Source organism: Botrytis cinerea, chromosome 1, assembly GCF_000143535.2.
Source record: "Botrytis cinerea B05.10 chromosome 1, complete sequence".
Classification (NCBI taxonomy): domain Eukaryota; kingdom Fungi; phylum Ascomycota; class Leotiomycetes; order Helotiales; family Sclerotiniaceae; genus Botrytis; species Botrytis cinerea.
The window spans coordinates 2,855,760-2,871,702 of NC_037310.1; the positions used below are offsets into that span (position 1 = coordinate 2,855,760).

At 43.0% G+C, this 15,943-nt stretch overlaps 4 protein-coding genes across 7 annotated transcripts; 2 read left to right on the forward strand and 2 right to left on the reverse strand.

Annotated features, from left to right (window-relative positions):
* Nucleotides 1-690: 690 nt before the first annotated feature.
* Nucleotides 691-4,167, reverse strand: BCIN_01g08150 (hypothetical protein). Of its 3 annotated transcripts, none has more exons than XM_024690739.1 (7): nt 4,013-4,167; nt 3,788-3,933; nt 2,777-3,737; nt 2,073-2,552; nt 1,688-2,011; nt 1,603-1,631; nt 691-1,543 (listed from the first exon to the last, which is right to left on the reverse strand). In XM_024690739.1, exons 2-7 carry the CDS (start codon nt 3,899-3,901, stop codon nt 1,034-1,036), a joined length of 2,418 nt encoding a protein of 805 aa, XP_024546508.1. In that variant the 5' UTR covers nt 3,902-3,933; nt 4,013-4,167; the 3' UTR covers nt 691-1,033. The 3 variants fall into 3 exon arrangements, with proteins under 3 accessions (XP_024546508.1, XP_024546509.1, XP_024546507.1); XM_024690740.1 differs by having other exon boundaries at nt 3,991-4,167; XM_024690738.1 differs by lacking the exon at nt 4,013-4,167 and having other exon boundaries at nt 3,788-3,973.
* A 2,840-nt stretch (nt 4,168-7,007) lies between these two features.
* BCIN_01g08160 (hypothetical protein) lies at nt 7,008-9,092 on the forward strand. The gene is made up of 7 exons (XM_001560967.2): nt 7,008-7,213; nt 7,384-7,503; nt 7,551-8,007; nt 8,061-8,100; nt 8,165-8,327; nt 8,406-8,607; nt 8,672-9,092. Exons 1-7 carry the CDS (start codon nt 7,103-7,105, stop codon nt 8,767-8,769), a joined length of 1,191 nt encoding a protein of 396 aa, XP_001561017.1. The 5' UTR covers nt 7,008-7,102; the 3' UTR covers nt 8,770-9,092.
* A 1,188-nt stretch (nt 9,093-10,280) lies between these two features.
* On the forward strand, nt 10,281-12,032 carry BCIN_01g08170 (hypothetical protein). Of its 2 annotated transcripts, XM_024690742.1 has the most exons (5): nt 10,281-10,911; nt 10,980-11,045; nt 11,148-11,178; nt 11,231-11,592; nt 11,677-12,032. In XM_024690742.1, the coding sequence occupies exons 1-5, from the start codon at nt 10,534-10,536 to the stop codon at nt 11,788-11,790; spliced, it is 951 nt and encodes a 316-aa protein (XP_024546511.1). In that variant the 5' UTR covers nt 10,281-10,533; the 3' UTR covers nt 11,791-12,032. The 2 variants fall into 2 exon arrangements, with proteins under 2 accessions (XP_024546511.1, XP_024546510.1); XM_024690741.1 differs by having other exon boundaries at nt 11,148-11,592.
* A 21-nt stretch (nt 12,033-12,053) lies between these two features.
* BCIN_01g08180 (hypothetical protein) lies at nt 12,054-13,771 on the reverse strand. The gene has a single exon (XM_001560964.2). It carries the CDS (start codon nt 13,385-13,387, stop codon nt 12,524-12,526), a length of 864 nt encoding a protein of 287 aa, XP_001561014.1. The 5' UTR covers nt 13,388-13,771; the 3' UTR covers nt 12,054-12,523.
* Nucleotides 13,772-15,943: the final 2,172 nt, after the last annotated feature.

A 15,943-nucleotide genomic window follows, 5' to 3' on the forward strand; every position in this document is an offset into this window, starting at 1 on the left:
TGCATGAAAAATGACGTTTTTCCATGTCTGAGTGCAGCTTACTTCAGAGAAAGTTACCAATAAATGATGAGTTTCCGTAGTTCAGTGGAGATGCAGTTAAAGAGGAGACAAGATCTCACCCGAGAGTGGTGGATCTTCTCTCCTCGGCTAAATGCTAGAAATATCTAGTCAAGATTAGTTGATCTCGTTATCTTGACTAACGGCGATTTGGTCGAGAGTACATGATCTCCTCTTCTTGGCTGAAATTTTCACTCAGACCCCCCACCCTCCCACCCTCCCCCTCACTTCTCTCACATTCCTCATTCTGGTAGCTCCATTTGTACAATTATTAGGCACGTAGGTAGAAAAGAAACGACAGGTTGAATAGCTTTGTGTTTCACCCACACTCCCCATCTATCCCTCATATTACCTCCATATACATTACCCTCCACGACTGATAACTCACAGATCTGAACAATTGACGTTGGAGACTTTATCTCTGTAATTTATAGGTGACAATAAACTGCTACGTTCCCCTCTCTCTATCTTACTCCCCCCACGTTCCCCTCATACTCCTCAGTTAATACTATCTCAGTTTTGAATAGTTAATTCCGGATGCTCTTTTTGTATAATAGATAGATAACAAGTTAAATATCAGTATACAAGGGCGTCATATGTCATGTATAGTAATAGTTTTTGCGGGGATTTCCATAGAATTATTACATTCAGAAAGGGGCTGCATGATTAGCCTTTTCCCTTTCCTCATATCTAGCGAATGTTATTATGCAAGAAAGCAACCATATGTTTAGTCTAAATGATTTTGGATGAAATTTAATATGTAATAATACCTATTCAAGCTAACTAAACCACAGGAAACTCGGTTGAAGATATCAGATTTGTAATGATTGTGGTATGCCGTTGTCTTGTCGCACTTCGTGATCAATAAAAACATAACGAAAAGCAAAGTAAAGTATGCTGCCAATAGACTATATGGAGAAGACAACAAGAATTGGGGAAATATCTCGCCGTTATTCATCATCTATGAATATCTCCTCTAATCAAAATGAGCACTGCCGTCCCAATATAGTTTCAAACCAGTCAAGCCTGTCAAGTCAAAGTCTTGAGGGTTGACGATTTTCACTGTCCATTGCGCGAATGCCGTAGGATCAACATAATCCTGACTTCTGATAATTGAGTCCTTGATAGGAGGTATATCGACTGTACCATCAGGTGCCATTAGATATTCGAAAGGTCGGCTCAAAGGCTTGATTGTGAAACCATAGACTTTACCATCCTGCACATCTGCGTATACTCCCGAGGTAGAGATCTTTAATCTCACAAGAGCCTTATTATTGGTTCCAAAGGATTTAGGTCTGGCGCCAAGAAGGAACGCACGCATACCGAAGACGCGAAATCGTGACCCATCAGTAAAGGGCCCTGTGATAGGTGGAAGGTCATGTGCATTGGGATCACTACTCGCGATATTTGGCGAGAGTGTTATCGTAACAGAATTTGTTGATGACTGGAGAGATGTCACAACGCTGGTACGATAATCTAGTGGTAGCTGCAATATACATCAGCCTGGGGAATCCTATCACAGCCGGTATTTTGGGGTTCACTCACCTCATTCGTTTCGATAGAAGGGATAAAAGCTAGCAGAACATAAGAGTAAGTTTGAAGCTTTTAATCATCGGGAATTTTTACTCACGTGTAAAATCACTCGAATATCTTTCTTTACATGTTGTTACTTCTTGTAAAATCATTTGCGAGTCTTGTTGATATTCCTGGATGGACTTCAGGGGATTCAAGACAATCGAGCTGTCGCTTAGCGTATAGTATTTATATGCCCATACAGCATCTCTCATGTAGATCATGATACTGGTACGAAGCATTAACATCCTGTCATAGAAGTAGCTCTGTGCTTCAATCGCAGCATCTTCCTCGCCTTGATACGTGTTGAGGAGCTCTTGTAGACGAGAGGCATTGGCCTGCATCGCATGAAGATGCAGCCGTAGTTGAAGGTATTCTTGACCTGTATAAACAAATATAGTCAATAAATGGTACCATGAAATGTCAATTGAATAGATACCTACCGATCTTAACAGCTTGAGCTCGGGCTTGAACAAGAAGCTTTCCATCTATTGCGTGTCGACGTAACTCAAGCTGGTAAGCTGATGCACCCCTGATTGCACGTGTAACAGCGAAAGTAAGCTGCGAGTCCGTTTGTAATGTCCAATCGTCCCATGCTGCAAGACTGACAATGGATGTAAGATCCGAACTAACTTGATCGTCACCTGAGACATCCCCGCCTACTGGGTTTAAATTGATGTTTGGAATAGAGCTATTGAGAGTCTGAGCTCGAACATCAATGACCGTAGTATTGGTACTTGTCCACAGCTTGAATATCGCCTCAGTCCCACTCTTGAGAGCCTTGATTGTCTCAGGCTTGACAAACGAGTTTGCTACATTTGCAGCTTCGGAAATGAGTTTCACAGCAGACGCAGCGGCGGCCGGTGCAGAAGCTGCACCTGCGGGGTTGCCAATAGCTATTTCACCAATGGCGAGTGCAAATCCTAGCACGCAGAAAAGGTTGTCAGTAAATTCCTTCACAAAATTTGGATGTAAAAAGGATAATGTTTCGAATATATCATTCGGTGACATATGTGATATGCGAAGTTGCCTTGAAGACTTGACCTGTCATTTTGATATGTCGGTTGATGATGACAGCAAGAAATTCCCTTCACGGATACAAAGATAGACAACTCCTAACTGAATGAGAAATAGATGAAAAACGTACCGATGACGGCTTGGAATACATTAACAATTGTGTTTATGACCTGTTCCCTTTGCCATATTTCGACTCCTAGCCTGAAATCACTCTCTTTGTCCCTAAGAACAAGCTGATGAGCCCTCAATGTGTCTTCTGCGCTATTCAAGATATCCGTGGCGCTATCCCATCTGGCTAAGGCATTGTTGACGAGAGTTTGTTGTAGATTTACAGCATCATTGGCTTGGCTAAGCATGACGCTCCACGCAGCTTTTTGATCCGCAATGGTAGACTGGCGATCTGAGAACCGATTGTATTGGGCTTCAAAGGCAGATGTTGTTGATATAGCCCCATCGAGAACCATTTTGTATGTATTGAGGGTCAAAACTGGTGCATAGTTCATGTTTGGCCCAGTCAAAGCTGAGGCTGAAATCTGTTGCCCCAAAGCATTTGCTTGAAGGTTTAGAAGAGCCCCCGTTTTCGATGAGGCAGTTGCCCTAGCCACATGAGAGACCAAAGAGAGTGCAAGCTCTGGCTTGATCCAAAATAGAATCGACGCAATGCGCAGTTGGGTGGCCAAGGATTTTCCAAACTCCGAATCGGACATTGAAATATCAATATATCTGCGCAAGTAGGTCATAGTGGCCGATCCATTCTTGAGTATTACCTGTGCTCCAAAGTTGCCTGAAGCTGGGGAAAGATCGAGCTGAACAGGCGGGTTCGTACCAACTTTATAAGAAACTGGTTGGTCAAAGGTTGATCCATAAATAAGAAAGGCGGCTTGATCAACAGTTGCTGGATTGAGCGTGAGGGTAAGAGGTCCAGATGCTGATAAAACTCGACAGACAAGCTTGATAACACCAAATCTTGGAACCGTGATGGTAAGGTCGGGAGATGGGAAGGCAAGGACGTCTGCGTAGAGACTAACGGTTCTGGCAGCATTAGACTCAATAGCTGTTTGTGCATTGACATAAATGTCTCGCTGGAGATACTATAATTTATTAGAAAAGTACGCCACTGAAAGTAATACATGAAGCCTACTTTGTTGCTTTCTGCTACCAGCTTTGACTTCTGAGGCAAATCTGGTAGAGAGTATGATTCAGAATATTGTTTCCACCCATCGGGGGTTTTCGGGATATCATTTCTGGAACTCATTTTTAATGACTTGTTGAGTGGAAAACCGTTTCCTAGATGATACAAAGAGTGAGTACGCTTTTATTTGAAGTCTTAGGGTCTATGGTTACTTGAGAAAATAAGCTTCCTTACAAAAGTTGAATATATGCAATGCAACTGCTGTACTCGTATCGTGCATTTCGCATCACATCATAGCTTGCAATGTAATGAATTCTAGATGGTAGAGGCTTTCTTGGCTCAACAATAGAGCCTCCAGCCTTTTACCCAATAGCTTTCCTAAATTGACCATGTGCAGTTCATCTCGCATGCTACTAGCAATATGCATGCATTGACTGTATGATTGACCAATTTCATTTTATCCTGCCGTTTGGTGTATAAGTTGAGTACCCCACTTTCGGACCACCCCTCTTTTGGACCACCTAAAATCTTACCCCATTTTAAGCACTACCTCCCAACTTCATCTTTAATAAATCAACAACCACATATTCAATTGATATAAGATTTTAATACATTATCAATTAAGCTATGACAAAGCCTTATACTGAAGATGATATTGCTGCAGCACTTTTTGCGATTGCAGGAGGCATGTCTATGCGTAAGGCTTGCTCAGAATATGGTATTCCCCGCACCACTTTACACAACCGTATAAATGGCCACCTTTCACATAAAAAAGGTGCACAAAACCTACAGAAGATAGCTCCTGTGCAGGAGAGAGCTCTAGCAAATTGGATTTTAGTACAGGAAGCCCTAGGAACTAGCCCTACCCATCGTCAAATACGAGAATTAGGAGAGTCTATTCTCAACCTCGAAGAAGGTGATTTATCTCTTGACAAGCGATGGATACATAGTTTTTTGGAAAGAAACCTAGAGATTAAGACTAAAAGGCAATATAAAATCGATAATGCCTGTATCAATAATGCAATTACCGAAATCATAAGCAAGTTCTTTGAAAAATTGGATTTACCAGCAATTAAGCATATCAAGCCCGAAAACAGATGGAATATGGATGAAGCTGGTATAATGGAAGGCCAGGGTCTCAATGGTATGGTACTTGGGAGTTCAAAGCGACGTTTTATTCAGAAAAAGCAACCCGGTTCAAGAACGTGGACCTCTTTTATTGAGTGTATCTCAGCTACGGGAAGAGCACTTTTACCTTTGGTCATATTCAAAGGTAAAACACTTCAACAACAATGGTTTCCCATTAAACTTGATAACTATGAAGGGTGGGAGTTCACTGCTACAGATAATGGGTGGACTACGGATTCTACAGGTTTGGAATGGCTAAAAGAGGTGTTTATACCACAATCAGCACCAACTCGACCGAAAGAAGCAAGACTCCTTGTTTTGGATGGGCATGGAAGCCATGAAACCACTCAATTTATGCTTGAATGCTTCAAGAATAATATACACCTCTTATTTTTACCACCCCATACATCGCATGTACTACAACCTCTTGATTTATCGATATTTTCACCTCTGAAAAAAGAATATCGATACCACCTCAATACTCTCGATTCATTGACGGATTCTACTCCCATTGACAAAAGAAACTTTCTTGCCTGCTATCAGAAAGCTAGATTAAAAGCTTTAACACTTCGAAATATCACTTCTGGGTGGAAGGCTTCAGGTTTATGGCCTCAAAACCGCGCTAAACCTCTTTTGTCCAGATTATTGCTCGAAAACAGTAATCAAGAGGTTGTATATCAAAATCCTGTTTCAGATGATGATCCCGAGCTTCAATGGAATATACATTCATCTTTTATTGCATGGAAAACCCCTCAAAAAGGAAGTGATATTCGAAAATATGCTGATATAATGGAGAAAGTTGATGAGACCGATATTCCAACTCGCCGGCTGCTTTTTCGAAAGATTCAAAAAGGATTTGATGCTAAGGACTATGAACTTGTACAGTCCAAGAAACGAATAAAGCAATTGGAGCAAAAATTAGAAGAGGTTATACCTAAAAAAAGAAGGATGGTAAAAACTAGTCCAAATTCGAGGTTTGCAGGGATAGAAGCTATATATCAAGCTCAAATTGAAGCTGGTGATCGGGAAATTGAGATAAAAGACTCTGATAGTATTTATGAAACTGACACTACTGGGGATTGTATTGAAGTTGAATAGTGGTTGAGTTATTGAAGTTTAAAATTCATATATATATATTTTTTAGGTGGTCCAAAAGAGGGGTGGTCCGAAAGTGGGGTACTCAACTTACCATGTACAAGTGACATAGCTTCACGACTCGTGTCTGTAGAATGACAGAATGATGGAGAATTTCTCTTGATCTAATCAAGGTTTTTTTTATTTTTAGTCCGGATCATCTCGTTCCACTGTTACATTTTCTGAAGTTTCTTTAAGGTTAAAGTTACTGCGGTTCCCCACTAGCGTCCACAAAATCTCATCACGAATCCCCCACTAATCCCCCACACTAACCTCTCGGCTAAATTTCCTTCTCGACTTGTACTTTTCCTCAAGCTCCGTACCCTTTTACCCTCTTAGGCTCCTTCACATATACTACCCTTCAGCTTCTATCTTCTTGCCACTCAAGTCAAAACAGTCTTGTTGCATTCAATACTAGCTGATATATGAGCAGATCTTTTGAAGATAAGCTCTGCCTAGAATTGCTGTTGGCTCCAAAAAGGCAGTTAAGAGATGTGGCAAAATGAAACACCAGATTTCATGGGAAGAGAAGAATACGTACTTCGTAAATTTCCGTATCCACCTGCCTTATTCTAACTTCCTCTCACCTTAGAATCTGAATATGATGTAATTAATATGTCTTTATCTTCAAATTTTACTCGTGTTCGTGTCCCTCTAGTCCATGATCGTTCTTCTTCGCATATTTCTAGTGTTCTTGTGACTTTTCCAATGGGTAAAATGATAACGATATTCACCTTCCCCTTGAAATTGCCGTATTCTCTCCTCCCGGGCGTGGATGGAATTTCGTCAGTGGCGTCCTTTCAGTCTTATTTTCTACGATGCAAGGCGCAAGATTTGTAACAGCCTGTCAGAGATTCCTAGCTGGGTGGGCTTGCAAAGTTGAATGCATTTAGAATCAAGAGCACATGTTTGAAGTATAAGATTACTTGGCCAAAATATATATCTTTGAGACATATCCTTCTTTCTTGCTCGATAATTTAACTCCAAAGATACTAAAACATCATCACTTCATTCAAAAACGACAGTCTAAAGGTTCTAGTAACCCCCCAAAACTTAAATAGCATGCCTGCCGCAGCAAAAAATTCGACTCTCCTTCAACCAAAAGGTCTGATCGACGATAAAGGCGACTATGCCTTGAATCAGACAGATATCTCGAACCTGCTCAAGTATATCGTAAGTCCATCCTACTTCAGGTTAATTTATTTAGCCTCGGGTTTAATCAAAAAGTAATGACTGAGGAATTTGAAACGCATGCACTACTTTCCAGCAGGAAATCTATATTTGCTTGAACTTCGTTTTCTCTATCGTATACCCCCGAGAAAATGCTGACACAAAATTCATAGTGGACTGGTGCGCTACTTGCCACGACGAAAGAAGAGTATCTGCTCCACACAGGTATCAATGCAACTGAGTATGACCATCTCAAAGAATATGTCGACCCTCTTTTAGTGGTTTACACTGCTGTAAGTACAACCAGCCCTCCGAGCCGATAGTTACTGATGGTTTGAAGTGTAAAGGGCATTGTGTGACCTTCAAGGATGTCACATACCGAAAGGTTGTAGATTTGTCCAATGCTGTGTATAACTTTGCCGGGAAAGCAGGCGGCAAAAGTACCGGTTCATACTATGCGAATATCATCTCCAATACATTAATTGTTTTTGGGGAGTTGGAAAAGGATTACGATGAACAAGACCAAGCACTCATCAAGAAATCACAGGGTATAGTCGATGCTTTGGTTAAGGCGCAACTTAAATCCATTACTAAGCTAAAAGATGACGCCAACAAGGTGACGCAAGATCTTAGAGATTTTGAGACCCTGGCTAAAGCCGATCAGCTGGCTCTTGCATCTAGGAATAAGATAATCAAAGACAAACTGACCGGCGAAGGTGGGGATATACAGAGGCTTCAGGATGACATCAAGACCAAGACAAAGGAGATCTCCGATGACCAGGATGAGTACGAGCAAGGTATGCGTTCCTTTCAAAAAACGAACAGGAAAAAGAAATACTGACACCTCCAGATGTCACCATTGCTGCAACTTCAGTCACATACGCTTGGGCGTGAGTTCTTTCGCAAACTTGTCCGGCTGTTTTTGGATACTCTATCTAACTCAGAATCTCACAGAGTTCCAGTTGGGCCGATCATAGCAGCTGTCATTATCGGCGTTTATACCGATAGGGCCATCAAAATGAAAGCAAAAATAGATGCTCTCAGAGACCTTCTTACGGACGACCAGGATCAATTAAGGGCAGACAGGCAGCTAGTGGCGGATTTGACCTTAATACAGGTAATCTTGAACTTCCACCGACCATCTATAATATAAATCTCTGTGCTTTTGAGATCACTAACTCTCTTATTTCTGCAGACCGACTTGCAAAACGTAATAAATCAGATTGGCCCGGCTATCACCACTATCCAGAAAATGATAGGAACTTGGGACGCCATCGCTGACGACCTCGAAAGTATCAATGAAGCCGTGCATGATGACTCCCCGGACGTCATGCCAGACGTACAAGATATCATACAGGAGTCCATCCTCTCACAATGGAATGATCTTAAGGTGTCGGGTATGTCGTAAACACCTTTCATACATTCTTTTGTTCTATATAGCTAACCACTGACTCGATACAGTGGACAACTACCGTAAATCCGCTTATATTAGTAGCGCCCCCGAGGAAATGACACTCGAAGAGTACTCCAGCCTGCTTCAAGCTGCAATTGACAAGTGAAGGATTTTGGTGGGATATTTATTGTCTAGGTTCTCCTTCCGTTTGATGCGCGCATCTCTCCAGCTTACTCACGCTCATTTGTTTCCTCTTTGTTCATTTCTGTTGCTGAATATGCTTGGGGGACGTTTGTAAGGTGGTATCTCATTGATTCTGTTGTGGAATTATAGTCGCGGAGGTACAGGAGGTTAAGCCTCGCGCAGCCGCTAGCGCTGACACGTGAATGGTCACATGAGAACCACATACCTACAATTACTCTATTGCAAAGTATCTTATTATACAACAGGTTATATACTGCCTATTGCCAATTGATAACTAAACTCTTATCCTACTTTCTCCTCTCTTTTGATCCTCTTTCAACCCTCCCCCCTCAACCTTGACATTGTATTATTGTGCCATTCTTTTAGAAAGTTAAAAGTGTGACGGAATGGCGTATATGCATCAATTCGTTCTCAAAGTCTACAATTAAAGAGAGAAGAAGATGTACAAGAAGGAACGTGGACCCTTCCTTAAGCATTCACAAAGCGTATATATGGGGAATAATCTATTCAAATCAGGTATTAGATTCTGTGACGTGCAGAAAGCATGGCTTGATTCCTAAAACTACTGAATTGACTAATGAGCTATATAAAAAATAACGTGAGTCTCTGCTGGAAGTGAGGTGAATATGAAGAGGTGGGCCGCAGTATCAAGAATCATATAATGAAATTTTGACAACCTCGAGCTTGTGAGCTAACACTAGGTGATGAACTTGCGATCCTAATCTGTGACGAATCATCCGTCGAGGTGTATGTCGGCCGGCGAAGAAGATCTCTCACCTATACGCGGTGCTAGCTACAAATCGATGATGCTTTGGATATTCATATGAGCTGACTAGAGAATGCGTGGCAGAGCTGGAGGGGTTGGATTGGGTTGAGAAATGGGGGTTTTCATGAGGACGAAATTGTTTCATTTAACTCCACTTCACTAACCAACAGCGACAGTATCAGAGAACCATACTGTGATGATGATAATTAGAAACAGAGCCATCACTCGCTCTAGCTAGTCGTTTGAATTGGTGCTCCGTACGACTTATCGACATGGACGATCGAATCCTCTGGAGTACCTTGCAGGATTTCACGCCCCCAGCCTGGGAACTGATCTTCTTCGGCGTCCTCAACAACTCGAAAATAACGGTTTTCACAATCTCGATCCGTAGAAACGGGTTGTTATAAAGGGTGAGAAGGAAGGCGACAGGAATACTTGGTTATGCTATAGATCACATAGGCTGGGGTGATCTAATGCATTGGGGAGGGCAGTTGACATATCCGCCCGAGAGATTAAATCGAAGAGCGACGGCAATCATATAAATCCTGCTGAAGCAGTCAGCCTGTATTACAGTAATAAATTTATACGTAGCTAGTTTACTTGCTCGTCACGTGAGGGGAAAGAGGTGTTTGTACCACGATGTTATCGAGCTATTGCATATGAGGCGGTTAAAGTAGACAGCTTTCAAACACTACACGCTCATAATTGATGATTCTATCCACAAGGGACGCGGCTTCTAGGTGTGATTCCGTTCCCGTTCGGATATCGGTGCCATGCTTGCAATTAAATCTACCGCCTGTTTAGGCAGCATAATAAAAAGACGAATGCCCTGAATCTATCTCGAGAGTCAAGTTCCTTTCTTACATCTTTCCATATATCTCTGTGCTCTCTTGAAACAAGCATCAAATAAAAAAAAACAAGCTTTCACCAAGCCTCCAAGCAACTAAACAACCCGTCAACATGACCGTTCCCAATTCCGACCCCACATTTCGCAACTACACCAGCAAGCAAGCCGCAACATATGCCGCGCACCGTCTCTCGTATCCCGCAAAACTGTACGAGACGGTGATCAATCACCATGAGAAGACCGGGGGCCAGTTCAATCGAGTGCTTGATCTGGGATGTGGACCCGGAAATGCTACTCGAGATATCGCGGGATATTTTGAGGAGGCGATAGGCTGTGATGCGGGCGAGGCTATGATCGGGACTGCGAGGGAAATGGGGGGTAAGACGAAGATCGGGAAGGATATTGTTTGGGTGATTGGGAGTGGAGAGAAGTTTACGGGGCTGGAGGAGGTGGGAGAGGGGACGCTGGATTTGATTACTGTTGCTATGGCGGTATGTGGTGCTGAATCTGTGTTTGTATGTATGATAGAGGGCCTTGGATTGATCGTGGGGGGTTTTAGGTACATTGGTTTGATATGGATAAGTTTTGGGCGCAGGTGGCGAAAGCATTGAAGCCCGGAGGAACGGTGAGTCTCTCCTGTACCGCTGTGATGTTCAGCGAAATCGCGTTTTACTTTGGACATTCCTACCATAAATCGAGATGGAAAGATTACTAATACAGAATGTAGGTCGCGTTATGGACACGCGGTAGTACCCTATGTTCCTTTCCCCCTCACCCCCTCCATAAATCCCCCCACTAAGCTCCTCAAAGCATCCTACTACCCGCATCCCTCGGTACCCAACCGCACCAAGCTCCTCGAGATCTTCCTAAATTTTGAGCGAAACATCTTGGCCCCCTACGAGCTACTCCCCAACCGTCTTTCCCGGGACATGTACGACAATCTTCCTCTTCCCTGGAATATCCCACATCCCATTCCCTCTTCCGTACTACCCGAATCTCAATTTCTCAAACTCGACTACGACCGCGATGGAATCCTCTCCGATCCAGAATCCGACGATTTCTTCTTCGGCGGGCGAGAAGTCACGCTTAAGCAGGCGGAAAAGTCACTGGAGACAGCTAGTATGGTGACTAGATGGCGGGAAGCACATCCGGAAATGGTGGGAACTGAGAAGGTTAGTTAAATGCATCTTGATGAAACATACACACACTCCCCATATCCATGATCCAGGATATCATACTAACCTATTCCTCCAAAGGATGTTTTGAAGCTGCATATGGAAGAATTGAGGAAAGCGATGGGCGGGAACGAAAGTATGCGGACTGGAAGTGGCACCACGATTATCCTTGTCAAGAAGGCTCTTGAGACTTAATTCTCTACATGCGTGTATTCTTTACTATAAGCTGTGCTGGAAATGCGGCACACTGTCCTTTTATTTGTGGTTAGATATTAGAAGTCCAGTAGATGGAATAGAGGATAAGATAATTGGATGTCAAAACATTGGAGAAAAAGACAGGATTCAATACTTACGCGAGTAAATAAACTAAAACATATCTGAAGCCCCAAGTTATTACATGGCAGTGATCAACGAAGAACTAGATAAAAATAAAAATAAAAATTTAGCTTGAACTTGCTTGAATTTCGAACATTGCGAAATCTCATATCATCTCATCACATCTCATCTCAACTCGCCAGACATGAAAAGGGCATTGAAGATAGAGTATAAAATCTCACATTCTAATTATGATCCAACGTAGATCTTGCCATGTTCAAAACTCTCAAGGAGATGATACACATTATACAAAATGCCATGCACAATAGCTAACAACCAATAGACCAATTAACCATAACTCCGATGCAATTCCGCCCATTCCAAGCCTAATACTGTGGCTGAACGCCATTTCAAGGTACCTCCGCCCTTTCCGATCAAAGCATCGAGAGCTTGTAGATATACATGTGACTCCAATTCGCTAATATCCTTCCGCAATCCTAATACACCTGTATTATGAAATGAATTATGTTCTCCCATCAGTTCGAATGCACACTGCAAGTATTTAAATCACTAGACCCTTTCCAACGTCTAAATATTCACGGCCAGAAGAAGACTAACTCCAAGTCGAATGCAACTTTGTCCTCGTCTTTCTCCTTCCCTTCAAACCCACTTCCCCAGCACCCATTAGACTCTTCCACCTCTTCCCCACATTCCCTCTATCCTTCCCTAAACTCCTCGCGCAATCTTGCCAATCGCTTTTACTCAGCTTCAGCTTTTCCAACACCAACTCCACTAACATTCTATCTTCCTCCCTTGACCAATTCTCGGCATCTTTTTCCTCCTCCCCACTTCTTCGTGCTTCACTCTCAAGATGCCGTGAATCACCCCCAGCACTAAAGACAAACGCGCCCTCGTGCTCAGGGTTCTCCATTTCGGCTAAGCGTAGCGTGTGGAAATCGCTTCTCTCTAGCCCTAGCGGTAAAACTTCCGGCGCAATTCTCCGCCTACGTTTCGGTGTGCTGGGAGCACGTAGTGTTGAATTCTCGTGCTCTTGTTCCGAGACGCCATCCATCCTCTCGTAAATCATATCATCATCTGTCTCCCTCCTCCTCTTGTTGATTCCTCTAGAGACTTCTCTCGGCGTTCGTTTTGAAATGCGTTTCCTATCGCCAGTTTCTGGCACCACTCTCTTTGCAGTAGATGGTATGCGCAATCTAAGTCTCGGATGGGAAGTCCCAGGAGGAGGCGAAGAAGGAATTTCTGCATGCAGTGTGGGTGGTGAAGGCAATTGTGTCGGGGTTGTGAGCATAGATTGCAGAGCGCGACATGATTGAAATAGATTGCTGATAGTAGGTGTGGGAGATAGTGAAGGAGAAGGAGAAAGAGGTGGTGATGCGAATAGAAGGTTGTGATTTCGAGACGGTTGGGAAAGTGCTTGGGATGAATCGCCACAGGCGAACGCGGACGGCAATAGCATTTTTTACTGTATTGTGATCTCACAATATAAATTTGAATGTTCTCGAGACGTTGGTGGTATCGTGAAAATTGAATGTCGTAGGCAACAATTGAGCGTTATTTGTTTATTTTCCAGACAAAAAAGCAAAGTGCTGGTTTGCGACCGACGCCCAATAATAATGCGCCGGAAAGCGTCGAAGCTTTGTAATGGTTTCTTTCTTTCTTTCAAAGGATATCAAAAGATTCGCGGCGCTTTCTTTTATCGTTGAAAGCGTTAATATTCGTATGCGACCAAGAGAGTGCCGTGGTATTTGCAATTAGGTTGTTAACATTCGACCGTTTTGAAAGATCGTTTCCGTTGCTATCTGACGAGAAAGGACGAACAAGAGGGCCAAAGAGAACAAACGGGGCGGATAGCTGGGTTATGTGGGTTATGTTGGTTATGTTGGCTCGTTAATAATGATTGATCACGACCGGCACAATTGTGACAGGGATGTCTGAGCTTGTGAACGTGTGATCAATGCTGCATTAGACAGTAGAACATGGACGGATTACGGAGAGGATGGAGACGCTAAATACGCTAACACCTGAGACAGGGATCAAAGGAAAATGGCGAAACTCAAACTCATCAGTCCCTTTCCGGTTCTTGATGATAAAATCGGTGGGAAGGAGGAGGAAGGGAAGAAAAGCACAAGCACTGTTACCACTACCTAGCCCTCCGGTAAGAGGGGTGACGAGATAGATCCTATCTTTCCCCTTCTATTGACTAATCTTTCAACTCCTCCTCGCTTCCAAAGAAGTCATCATTACAATACGAAAGTACCCTCCTTTCCTCTATGCTACACCCCTTGCCACTCACCCCGAGTCAACTCAAGACTCAAGACTCAAACCCACGCTTGGAAGTTGTACCACTGTACGGCATCAACATCACACTGTTCCACAACCTCTCCACAACATCTCGTTATCACTCTTACTGGATGGAACTGCAAAGCTTGGAGTGCAAACTTCCTGCAGCTCATACAAACTCAGCTAACACAGGAATTAAATCGAGCAACTCCTTTCTGGTTCCCATTTAACTTATATTCTATCGCGCCATTTACCAAACTTCGGGAAGAAGCTTCTCCCCCTCTTCTCCCCCCTTTCCCCAAAGAGTCTTTTGAGGTAAAGTTCGATGTCTTGCTAAGAATTGAAGTATTGATTAGTTAGGCGGTCAGGTCATGATTACCTAGATACGCCCTTTGCCCTTCACGATTCACTCCATCGTATCCCAATTTGTCCATGTGAAATCCAAACGTCTATTGGAATGCGTCTTTGCTAGTATCCCTTTAGTCAACATACGCTTCGTACGAACACGTTGTGTGCTAATAAGTGTAATGGTCTGTACCCTTCCTGCAGCATTAGCCTTCCCTCTACTGTCAATTTATATTCAGGGGTTTCCGTCTACTCCATGCCGCCTCTCAATTAGTCAAGCGTGTGGCTACAGTATGGCTATCAACTTTTTCTTGCTATGGCTCCTGATTCTTCAATGGTTTCTCTCTTGATAAAAACATTCATCACATATCATTAAGGTTATGAGGGGTCAATTGAAGGGAAAACCCTTCTTCTCCTTACAAAGTTTCCCCTTCCTTCTTATCTATGATCGATGTAGCTCCTGCACACAACCTCAAGCATCCTCGCATGTCAAACGGTTTTCAACATAAGCCCACAGACTCTTCTTCATCCCTGAAAAGTCGTGAATATCGTTTTTTTGATCCCCTGTCATCATAAAGTCCACTTGGTGGTCTTGCAATTTCCTAAATAGAGGGGCACACAAGGAAAACAAAACGCGTGTAATCGCGGTCTCGCGTTACATTTTACGCGTATGAGTCAGCTTGGTCCCATCTCCCCGATACGACACATGTCTTATGTCTCTTATCCATTCAACAATCAGATCGATAGATAGATGGATGGATAGATAAATAAATGTCTTGTACTTTCATCTGCTGACTTCTTCCTCACATCCTCATGATTTTATCAAAAAATAAATCTTCAAATTTCACGCCTATCCTATTCTATCCTATCTGACAACATTTTATCCCATCCTACCCGATCCCATTTCTAATCCGCCTTAGAAACATAATCATCCCTTGTCATATCACATGTATCCATCCATCCTTCTCTCCATTTCCAGATCCTGCCGCCCGCTCAATTTCGCAGTAGCGTCTCGCTCTGCATATCCACCCATCCAGCCGCAGCCTGCGTGACCCCATTCTTAGCCTCCCTCCATCCTTTCTCTGATCGATTTCTTTTTCCTCAAATCAGATAGCTAAAAGAGACAATGTCTAGCATCACGTACATGTTGCATGTGCGGTCCGTTGCCGCAAGAGATGAGAACCTAGGTAAAATAATCTATACCTAGGCTCCAGGGAATCAGATCATGGGACGGGTATACATGGAAACATGTATGCAATGCATATCATGAAGATCAGTTGTCCGCTCATGTGTTTCCATTGGTTGGTCAAGAAGTTCACTAGAAGTACCGGCATATTGCAAATCTTGCACGGTATTTGAGAAGAAAATCGTGAACGAATTCCCTTGT

Bases quoted from the DNA above. Each gene is read 5' to 3' on its own strand.
- BCIN_01g08150 (XM_024690739.1), bottom strand. From the start codon at position 3,901: ATGAGTTCCAGAAATGATATCCCGAAAACCCCCGATGGGTGGAAACAA. The intron at 2,553-2,776 runs GTACGTTTTTCA...TCTGCGTGCTAG, and splicing joins TGTATTCCAAGCCGTCATCG to GATTTGCACTCGCCATTGGT. The intron at 2,012-2,072 runs GTAGGTATCTAT...TTGTTTATACAG, and splicing joins AGCTCAAGCTGTTAAGATCG to GTCAAGAATACCTTCAACTA.
- BCIN_01g08160 (XM_001560967.2), top strand. From the start codon at position 7,103: ATGCCTGCCGCAGCAAAAAATTCGACTCTCCTTCAACCAAAAGGTCTG. The intron at 7,504-7,550 runs GTAAGTACAACC...GATGGTTTGAAG, and splicing joins TTTTAGTGGTTTACACTGCT to TGTAAAGGGCATTGTGTGAC. The intron at 8,328-8,405 runs GTAATCTTGAAC...TTATTTCTGCAG, and splicing joins CGGATTTGACCTTAATACAG to ACCGACTTGCAAAACGTAAT.
- BCIN_01g08170 (XM_024690742.1), top strand. From the start codon at position 10,534: ATGACCGTTCCCAATTCCGACCCCACATTTCGCAACTACACCAGCAAG. The intron at 11,046-11,147 runs GTGAGTCTCTCC...TACAGAATGTAG, and splicing joins CATTGAAGCCCGGAGGAACG to GTCGCGTTATGGACACGCGG. The intron at 11,593-11,676 runs GTTAGTTAAATG...ATTCCTCCAAAG, and splicing joins AAATGGTGGGAACTGAGAAG to GATGTTTTGAAGCTGCATAT.
- BCIN_01g08180 (XM_001560964.2), bottom strand. From the start codon at position 13,387: ATGCTATTGCCGTCCGCGTTCGCCTGTGGCGATTCATCCCAAGCACTT.